We start from the raw sequence: 11,246 nt of genomic DNA, 5'->3' as shown, positions 1-11,246 counted from the left end.
TTACTGATGTGCTTTCCTCACTGGCATACTTGTATACAGTTTAAACGAACAGATATAATCCTTTTTACCAAACAGGAGTCATCAGCAGTAACAAACATTATTCCCAGCAATGTGTTTTCGCATATATAACAATAACACTTCGTATTTACAGTAGCTTAGACTTATAGTGTATTTAACACATGATTTAGGTACTAAAATGAAAATAACATTTACAAATTAAATACGTTTGCTCTTCATTTTGTAACAAATATCTTAAAAGTTAATATGTTATAATATTTCTAACGTAAACAAAATAAATAATATTGTTGGAGTGTAAAATGTTCAGATAAGCACTGCAATGGAATAAAATCTCTTCTATAACAATGTTTCTCTACTTAAAACAGAACAATTTTTAAAATTTTCTGTTACAGTTGTTTGGCTTTAGGTGTTTCAGTCTTACATTACTAATGCCATTGATCCTTCTCGGTAAGAAGACAGTTCAACTTTCAATTTTTACAGGCACAGTAAATTATTAATTCATTATTGCACGATACTAAAAGTGACCACGTGTGGGCCACTTTGAAGTAGGAAATATATATCTGAGATCTTGTCGATTGAGTCAGGTAGATTAATGTGCCAGAAAAAACTGATCAGCCACTGTTAGTAAAATGAAAGCTTCTGAGAATAAACTTCTGTTGTAACAACATAAAATGGAGTTTTTCCTATAAAAATTAAAAACTGTTAACTTCTGCATGAGCGGAAATTTTGGTCAACCTTTTCAATTGTTTTTGCTCTGCAACCTTCTAGTTGCTGATATGTCGAATTTTACTGTACAGTAGATAATATTACTCCTGTTGGAAAGTGCTTCATTACTGATACAGTAACTGCACATAATTTACTGTGTAATAAATATAAGTTAAATATAAATTAATTTAAAATGATTATGGCAGTCAATACTTCCGCACTTGTGAGATGCTTTATGTAGGAAGTCCATCCTCGAGAAACCACTAATGGGGTCGTGGTTAGAGTCACTGCACGCCGGTGATGCTTTGTAGCCAGGGCTTGTAGTAGGTGGTGCGCATATAGACTCCGGGCAGGTAGGGGGAGGCGCACTTGATACCGTGGGACACGGTACCCACCAGCACCCAGCGACCGTCGTCCCGTTCCATCATTAGCGGGCCGCCGCTGTCCCCCTGCACACATACAATAGACTCTGAGACAATCGTCTCCACCAGCATTCAAAGATAAGGGGCTCCCTATAGATGGGAGCTTCTGAGCGTAGCAAACTCAATCTCTGACGATTTGCGAACTAGTACCATAGAGCGTGCTCAGCAACGATAACGTTGAAACGATTGGACATCTTCTTTCTGCTCGAATGTTTTTCACTTAAGTCCAAGTACTGTGTACTAAGCTCAGTAGACAAAAAATGGGTGGGGCAAACAAAAGGGGCTTGGACGAGTGGATACGATTGGACGTGAATTTGTGGCAGATTTAACAGAGGAGGAAAATACCTACAGTTACTTTCAACAGGATGGAACATCTGGCCATATAGCCGGACGGACCTTGGAGCACATTTACACAATCTTCAAGGCTGGCAAAGTTGTTAGCAGAGGTCAGTCTGGCCGCAGCCCTAGCTGGCCACCCAGGGAACCTGATCTGTCAGTCTACTATTACTTTGTGTGGAGAGCCGTTAAGTCTAAGGTGTATCGCAACAACCCTCATAGTCTTCAAGAACTGCTACAGAACATTCCGGATGAGAATGCAGCAATTCCAGAGTCCAGCTTCGATCCGCATTCAGCAGATTGCTGCCCAGGACCCAAAAGCGTCAAGAGATGAATGGTGGTCACTTTCAACATAAGCTATACTCAAGTCACTACTGTATTTCCTTTCTTCCTTTGTTTTCTTTGTACCTTGGAACTCTGTTCTCCACGCCACTTTTATTTACCCCACCCTGTATCAGTCAGCTCCTTGAAAGAGCACACTGGTCGCTTTGGAGCGTTAGAGGTACCAGGTGTGATCAAAAAGTACAGTAAACAATTTTATTTGAAGCAAAGTAATAGGCTTGGATGGAATTTGATTTAATCACCTTCAAGTTACTTATCTCAAAGCTCAAAGTTGAATCCAATAATGGAAGCATTTCTGGAAGGCTTCTTTTGCTCTGTCATGGCTCTCTCAGTGTCAGGAATGGTGTCAAAACGTTTTCCTTTAAGCGCGGTTTTAATTTTTGGAAATAGCTTAACACCGCATGGTGCTAAATGTGGTAAGGCGGGTGTGGAGAGACAGGAATACCGCGAAAAAACTGCGAATCATAAGTGAGGTGTGGCACGGCGCGTTGTCGTCATGAAAAAGGAAGCCTTTGGCCCATTTTTTTGGTCTCTTTCTTCGCACATCGTTTCACAAACTTCGCAGTACGCCCTTTAAAAATTCGGCGTTTACAGTTGCTCCCCTTGGAACGAACTGTGGTAGCACTATACCCTTAATACCGAAAAAATAACAGTGAGCATGACCTTAATATTAGATTTTAACTGACGTGCCTTGTGGATCAATTAGATTCACTGATTGTCCACTGGAATCTCTGAATTGTCGTCTGAGGTTCATACCCATAGACCCAAGTTCCACCTCCGGTTACAATTTTGGATATGAAGTCTGAATCTGAATGAAGACGAATCTTCAACTCAGTGCAAACTGACAAACGATTTTCCTTCTGTTTACCCTCAAAAGTCTGGGAACAAATTTTGCACTCACACGTCTCATTTGCAAATTATCAGTTAAAATGTTTTGCCCGGACCCGTACGAGATGCTAAGTTCTGCGGTAAGCCCTTGAATAGTTATTTGCCTGTTCGAAAAAACAGTTTCTTACCATTTTTTTCGCACAGTTTTTGCGGTTAATGGTCCAGATTTTACCTAACCATTTCCTATTTTAAATCGCTCTACCCCTTTAAACTGTCTACAGAGTTAAGAGTATTATCGCCGCACACCAATTTCATGAGTTTCTTTGGCACTTTCTAGCGACTTGAAACAGAACTGTTTACCAGTTGTTCGAAATCCATGACGCGCGACAGACACGGTAAACACAGCCTGTAACGTCTTTGGACACTGATTGATAAGTCATGACGTGTTCCAACTTCACACTGTCTCAACGCATCAGGATATCGGAGAAATTACATCAAATGGTGGTAGAGTCGGCAGTTGCTCCTAAAGGAATTCATTCACTGTATTTTTTGATCACATGTCGTAGTACCAGGCAGTGATGTGGCTCTCCACTGTTGACATTAATTCATGTAAGGGAAATTGTGCTTGTGTTGGCGGGGGGGGGGGGGGGGGAGTTGGGGTAGGGGCGTAGTTAGATGGTTCGACGCTGTGACCTGACAGAACGGCGGAAAGGAGCTACCACGTGTGAACGTGCACACGATCACACAATGAATGAAGTTGCCCGATTTCGTGGTGTATCAACGTGTACTGACCAACGTCTCTGCAAGGAATAGTGTATAACTCGCAGTCATGTAACAAGGCGTAAGGACAGTCTCGGTAAAAAGATCCATTCTCATAGGGAACGGAGAAGGGTGTCACGTCTTATCAATGACAACTGGTTTCAAACCGGACAGAAAGTGTTTGTCTCGGTGAATGTAGATCCAGTTCCCGAGGTGAGCATTGCGAAGGAAAGACACTGCAACGGATATATGAAATCGGAAATTCCGCAAAGGGCTATTCATCAAAGCGGCACGTAAAACTGCACGCCTTCAGTGGGCCAAACTAGACCGAAATTGGAGAATATCAGACTGGAGGAGTGTCGTGTGGTCCGATGAGCTGCGATTTTGCCTCTTTTTTTCAAATAGCTAAAACTGTAACAAAGCGCCACAGAAGAGAACTGGATTTATATCAACTTGCAGAGCAAGCAGGATTTCGCTAAAATAGCATTGAGACTAGTCGCCTTCTTTTAATGAAAACAGCCGAGTATGACGTCAGGAGTTCAAAAATGTTCAAATGTGTGTGAAATCTTATGGGACTTAACTGCTAAGGTCATCAGTCCCTAAGCTTACACACTACTGAACCTACAGGCTGTTTCAAAAATGACCGGTATATTTGAAATGGCAATAAAAACTAAACGAGCAGCGATAGAAATACACCGTTTGTTGCAATATGCTTGGGACAACAGTACATTTTCAGGCAGACAAACTTTCGAAATTACAGTAGTTACAATTTTCAACAACAGATGGCGCTGCGGTCTGGGAAACTCTATAGTACGATATTTTCCACATATCCACCATGCGTAGCAATAATATGGCGTAGTCTCTGAATGAAATTACCCGAAACCTTTGACAACGTGTCTGGCGGAATGGCTTCACATGCAGATGAGATGTACTGCTTCAGCTGTTCAATTGTTTCTGGATTCTGGCGGTACACCTGGTCTTTCAAGTGTCCCCACAGAAAGAAGTCACAGGGGTTCATGTCTGGCGAATAGAGAGGCCAATCCACGCCGCCTCCTGTATGTTTCGGATAGCCCAAAGCAATCACACGATCATCGAAATATTCATTCAGGAAATTAAAGACGTCGGCCGTGCGATGTGGCCGGGCACCATCTTGCATAAACCATGAGGTGTTCGCAGTGTCGTCTAAGGCAGTTTGTACCGCCACAAATTCACGAAGAATGTCCAGATAGCGTGATGCAGTAATCGTTTCGGATCTGAAAAATGGGCCAATGATTCCTTTGGAAGAAATGGCGGCACAGACCAGTACTTTTTGAGGATGCAGGGACGATGGGACTGCAACATGGGGCTTTTCGGTTCCCCATATGCGCCAGTTCTGTTTATTGATGAAGCCGTCCAGGTAAAAATAAGCTTCGTCAGTAAATCAAATGCTGCCCACATGCATATCGCCGTCATCAATCCTGTGCACTATATCGTTAGCGAATGTCTCTCGTGCAGCAATGGTAGCGGCGCTGAGGGGTTGCCGCGTTTGAATTTTGTGTGGATAGAGGTGTAAACTCTGGCGCATGAGACGATACGTGGACGTTGGCGTCATTTGGACCGCAGCTGCAACACGGCGAACGGAAACCCGAGGCCGCTGTTGGATCACCTGCTGCACTAGCTGCGCGTTGCCCTCTGTGGTTGCCGTACGCGGTCGCCCTACCTTTCCAGCACGTTCATCCGTCACGTTCCCAGTCCGTTGAAATTTTTCAAACAGATCCTTTATTGTATCGCTTTTCGGTCCTTTGGTTACATTAAACCTCCGTTGAAAACTTCGTCTTGTTGCAACAACACTGTGTTCTAGGCGGTGGAATTCCAACACCAGAAAAATCCTCTGTTCTAAGGAATAAACCATGTTGTCCACAGCACACTTGCACGTTGTGAACAGCACACGCTTACAGCAGAAAGACGACGTACAGAATGGCGCACCCACAGACTGCGTTGTCTTCTATATCTTTCACATCACTTGCAGCGCCATCTGTTGTTGAAAATTGTAACTACTGTAATTTCGAAAGTTTGTCTGCCTGAAAATGTACTGTTGTCCCAAGCATATTGCAACAAACGGTGTATTTCTATCGCTGCTCGTTTAGTTTTTATTGCCGTTTCAAATATACCGGTCATTTTTGAAACACCCTGTAAATTATCCTAAGGACAAACACACACACCCATGCCCGAGGGAGGACTCGAACCTCCGCCGGGACCAGCCGCACAGTCCATGACTGCAGCGCCTTAGACCGCTCGGCTAATCCCACGCGGCAACGTCAGGAGTCATCTGGCCTTTAGGGACTATCGAAAAGATATGGACTCCGTGGAGATTTGGGCAATCAGAAAGGCTCTTGAACATGCCACGGTTAATTCAAGGTATACAAAGCACCTCAAATGCGTCTATCAATAGGCAACAATGACAGTTAGTGTGCATGAATACCTTATCACCAGTAAGATCCAAATCGGTAAAGGAGTTCGCCATGGTGACACTACCTCTCTGAAACTGTTCACCCTTCCATTACAAGATATATTCAAATCACTAGACTTCAATAATCTGGGTCGTATCTGAACCATCTGCGCAAAGCCGACGACGCTGCGCTTATAAGTGAAGTTCTGGAAGAATTAAAGAGTATTATCCAAGGATTGAAACTAGCAACTGCAATGATTGTTTTGGAAATGAACATCAATGGAACTAAACCCAGACAACCAACCATTTACAGTCAGAAACCAGTCTATGGAAACTATTGACGACTACATCTACCTTGGCTACCAAATGAAACTGGAGAAAAACAATCAGAATACCGAAATTCCTCGCAGAATAGGACTGAGCTGGCCAGCATCCCAGAAACTATGATTTATCCTGACCAACAAGGATGTTCCAGATAACCTGAAGGCTAAGGTCTATAACATGTGCATACTACCACTTCCACTTACCTATGGCCTGGAAACTGTGACTCTGACTAACGCAAGTGCTCCTAAACTAAAGCGCTCAGCCGGCCGCGGTGGCCGTGCGGTTCTAGGCGCTCCAGTCCGGAGCCGCGCTGCTGCTACGGTCGCAGGTTCGAATCCTGCCTCGGGCATGGGTGTGTGTGATGTCCTTAGGTTAGTTAGGTTTAAGTAGTTCTAAGTTCTAGGGGACTAATGACCACGGCAGTTGAGTCCCATAGTGCTCAGAGCCATTTGAACCATTTTAAAGCGCTCATAACAAGTCATGGAGAGTCATGCAGTTGGATTCAGCCTCAGGGACAGTATTCGATCAGAGAACGTTAGAAGGTGAACAAAAGTAACAGACATCCTAGAAATAATTGTAAGGCTGAAGTGGTAATGTGCTAGACACGTATCTCGACAAGGCCTGCTTAGTTGCGTGGTTATGTACTTGCCTACCATGCAGTGGGCCCGGGTTCGATTCCCGGCCAGGATGGATATTTTCTCCGCGCGTGGACTGGGTGTTGTGTTGTCCTTATCATTACCGGATCGCAAGTCGCCCAATGTGCCGTCACCTGAAATAAGACCTGCATCCGGCGGGCGAACTTCCATGGATAAGGCCTTCCGGCCAACATTGCCATACGATCATTTTTCACAGCAGGCTCACCCCTATAATTGTTCACTGGAGACCATGGGACCACAAGAGAGGCATCGGAAGACACCAAAAGAGTTGGATTGATGACGTGAAGCCGATGGCTGGGACACGATGGTAACAGGTGCCTCACAATCGAAGCCAATCGAAAGAGGGCTATATCCAGCATTGAAGTGAGATAGGTTGAAGAAGAAGAAGGCGTTGTGTCCACCGACTGTGCAATAAGGTGTTTAACTAGCAATGTGTGGCGTGTGTAGCTCAGCCACTGGATGGTTCTGTGACCTTTTTTATTTTCATTTTTTTACCATGACTTGGGCCCATTATTCCAGGTTACCGTAAATATCAAGAATGTTTATTTCAACAGTTTCTGCGACGAGTGCTCCCCTTTCTTTTAGATCTTAATGATGAGTGTGCTGAGGAATCTCTCCTCTTCCGATATGACAATAGCGGTGTTCAGATGGCTGCACGCATGCTGTCCTGGTTTGAAGAACCTTCAGGCACTCTGCTATACCTTGACTGGACCATTCAATAATCCGACCTTAATCCAATAGAAAATGTCTGGGACTATTTGGGAAAACAGGTGAATCGTAGCAGTCAGCATTCCCATAGTTTGGTCACTATGGGATGTAATCGCCTATTAGTGGCGCCTATTATCTGGATATAGCACATTTGAAGATGGTTGTAGACTCTCAGCCAATTGTGGTCGTTATCATGGGAGGAGGCGGTATTACATGGTGCAGTATTACCTCTATAATTCAGCATGCTCCAGGATATGTCAATGCTGGATTATCAAAAAAGCCGAATTATCGAGGGCAGCTTTAAAAATCTGCTTTTAAAAAAGAGAAATAACCAAAATCTGTCGTTTTGACGTACAAAAATAATAACTGTTATTTATTAAACACAATGGGAGAGATCACAGTATAAAATAAAGTCATGTATTACTTTCCTGCAAAAATAAAACTGAATTACATCCGAATACTGTACAGCTCGGTAAAACAGTTTCAGTCTCAAAATTTAAAAAAAATTCAGTATACACACATATTTTTTGTACGGCACTTGCAAAATACAAGCATTAACGATTTGAAAAGGTCAGTAACAAGGTAATTAATAAAAACTGTTACCAAAAATTTGGTGCAGTTTAACTGAAAGCACAGTCCTTAGAAATAGTCCAAATATCTGACGTAGTCGAGGGTGTGGAATATGTCGGACTGATATCTACCACTGTTGGTGTAGGTGAAATTTTCTTCTGAGCACTCTGGAACATTGCAGAAATGATAACTCGTTTCTGGGGCAAGCAGCTTTTCATCAAAAATTATTTTGTATCACAAGCAGGACCATAACTTCAGAACTGCTGCAGTGTTGGCTTTTCTCAGCAAATTTCACAAGAGTGTTTAAGGCCTCAGTCGAAGTGATTAGTTGTAGACGTTTCTTCTTCGTCACTCTCAGTTTGTGGTGCACCCTGAGGGTTGAAAACACTATGTGATAACACATAACCAGTCAGCTCTTCTTCAAAAGTAAAATTTCTGTAACTCGTGCTATTCAGAGCGAACAGTTGTCGTCTCATCATCATTTACATTGTTTTCCATCTCGGCTTTAGGCCACAGTTTCCTCCAGGCTCTCTGCATTGTTGTATTTTTCACAGAGATCCAAGCAACTGCAGCCGTGAGAATAGCGCTTGTATGTTAACATGGCTACATTGCTCAATCTGATACAATACAATGACTTAAATAAATAATTATTGAAATAGCACAGCACTGGTGCAAATGTAAGTACTGTAAATTTATGTCTACTGATCGAAGAATCGTTGATGCTAGCACAAAGGTAACAATGCAGCTGGCTTTTCTTGGCGAGACCATAATCGCTCAAAGGGGCTTGTTGTTACAAGGGCTGCTGATATATCGATATTTAAAAGAGTAAAATTACATGTGCTCGATATATCGAAAAATGTATCGATATATAAATGGAAGAAATATCGACGTACCGGCCTGTAAAAATATCGGCCCCACATTGTAAATATACTGCCAAATTAGAGCTGTATATTTACGTTTTGATTTACGAGGTGTGGCTAGAAAAAAACCGGACTAGTACTGGTGAAACAATAAAACGAATGCAATAAGGCTGAAAGTCGCGTGGCCTGTCACGTGACTCTCGCTCCGCCTACTGCTCGAGTTTCATCTGCCTCCTGCACTCAGTCTGCCCGTGGCGTCTGTTTTAAGTAGTTGACGTTTTGTCTGTGCGTCGGAAAATGTTGAGTATACAGAAAGAACAGCGTGTTAACATCAAATTTTGTTTCAAACTAGGAAAATCTGCAAGTGAAACGTTTGTAATGTTACAACAAGTGTACGGCGATGATTATTTATCGCGAACACAAGTGTTTGAGTGGTTTAAACGATTTAAAGATGGCCGCGAAGACACCAGTGATGACACTCGCACTGGCAGACCATTGTCAGCAAAAACTGATGCAAACATTGAAAAAATCGGTAAACTTGTTCGACAAGATCGCCGTTTAACAATCAGAGCAGTGTCTGAGTTAACAGGAGTTGACAAGGAAAGCGAGTACGGAGAAAACGGAACGATTTGTGGAGAAAAAAGTCATGGATCCTTCACCAAGACAATGCCCCAGCTCACAGTGCGTTATCAGTGAAGACGTTTTTGGCAAAACACAACATTCCCATCTTAGATCATCCACCCTACTCACCTGATTTGGCCCCCTGTGACTTTTTTCTTTTCCCTAAAGTCAAGTCAGCTTTGAAAGGAACTAGATTTGAGACTGTTGAAGCAGTAAAAGAAAAAGCGACGGAAGTAATGTATGGACTTACCGAAAATGATCTGCAGCATTGCTATGAACAGTGGAAAATTCGTATGGAGCGGTGTAGAGACCGAGGAGGAGAGTACATTGAAGGAGATAACATGAAATTGTAAATAATTGTAAATAAATGTTTTTTCCAGCATCAGTCCGGTTTTTTTCTAGCCGCACCTCGTATTATTAGACATTATGTAAGTCAACAAGCTAGCAGCCTGCCTATCTCCCTCAGAGCAAGAATTGAAAGGAAAACGATGCACGTTCACGCTTGGCTATAACTACAAGGGTTGATTGAAAAGTAATGCCTCCACCCTCGTAACTCTTCAACAGTTGGCAGCATTGTATGTGGCAGGTACTGGCTTGTTCCATAGCCTCTTCCCTACAGCACCTGTTGGCGGGAAGTCTTAACACTGAACGGTTGTGTTGTTACAGTGTAAAGTATGGAACCCTGCGCAGACGGTCGGTCAATGCGATTTAAGCAACGTGCAATCACTGCATTCTTGATAGCAGAAGGTGTCACCGCAAAGGAGATTCATCCGAGAATGAAAGCAGTGTATGGTGATTGTGTTGATGTGAGTACTGTGCGTCGTTGGGCGAGTAAGTTTAAAGATTTTGAGGCAGGAACATCTGACCTGCTTGTCAGACAAAGAGTTGGACGTCCTGTGACCACCGAGTTTCACAAGAAAAATGTTGACAGATTTATTCAGGACGATCGTCGTATCAAATGGTTCAAATGGCTCTGAGCACTATGGGACTTAACTGCTGAGGTCATCAGTCGCCTAGTACTTAGAACTACTTAAACCTAACTAACCTAAGGACATCACACTCGTGCGGTTCCAGACTGTAGCTCCTAGAACCGCTCGGCCACATCGGCCGGCCCTCGTATCACTCAGAGAGAAATTGCAAGCACAATCGGCATTTCACAAGGACGCGTGGGCCACATTATTGCGATCGTCCTGAATCAATCTGTCGTGGACAACGTGCAATTGACTGGTCTCCGGATCATATTGGTAGCACGAGGCCCCATCTCTTGTAATTATGCCGATATCCAACAAGGCGTGACCATGGTGCTTCGACCGATTCCCTAAGGGGCGTTTTCTAACAGCTTAACAATCAACGGCAGCAATGTGTTGTTGCTAATGGTGATTACGTAATTTGAAGGCCAGTTAAGGTCTTTTGTTTGTAACTTTTGTTTCGTTTATTTTCTGAGGCCATTCACCGATCTTTTCAAACGCACCTTGTACGAGATTTTTCATGTGTATCAACAACAATACAAAATCATTAATAGAACGAAAAACCAGTCCAAGTTGCAAATATTTTATTTTCCATTAGATGACTAGTTCCGTGCCGAGATCCATTTTCAAATCAACATGACAGACTCGAAAATGGCACTTCCGAAGGTGTCAAAATATATGAAATGTACATTTACAGTGCC

At 43.1% G+C, this 11,246-nt stretch overlaps 1 protein-coding gene across 1 annotated transcript in view; it reads right to left on the bottom strand.

Moving 5' to 3' along the window:
- Positions 1-326: 326 nt before the first annotated feature.
- LOC126249139 (serine protease filzig) overlaps positions 327-11,246 on the bottom strand; it is a 213,455-nt gene continuing 202,535 nt past the window's right edge. Inside the window, exon 9 of the mRNA XM_049950793.1 lies at positions 327-1,172. Coding sequence (XP_049806750.1) covers positions 1,008-1,172 — 165 coding nt within the window. The 3' untranslated portion in view covers positions 327-1,007. The remainder of the gene's footprint in view (positions 1,173-11,246) is intronic.

This window comes from Schistocerca nitens, chromosome 3, assembly GCF_023898315.1.
Source record: "Schistocerca nitens isolate TAMUIC-IGC-003100 chromosome 3, iqSchNite1.1, whole genome shotgun sequence".
In the NCBI taxonomy this organism is placed as follows: Eukaryota; Metazoa; Arthropoda; class Insecta; order Orthoptera; family Acrididae; genus Schistocerca; species Schistocerca nitens.
The sequence above is the reverse complement of the archived record's forward strand: the minus strand, read 5'-3'. Positions and strand labels throughout refer to the sequence as shown.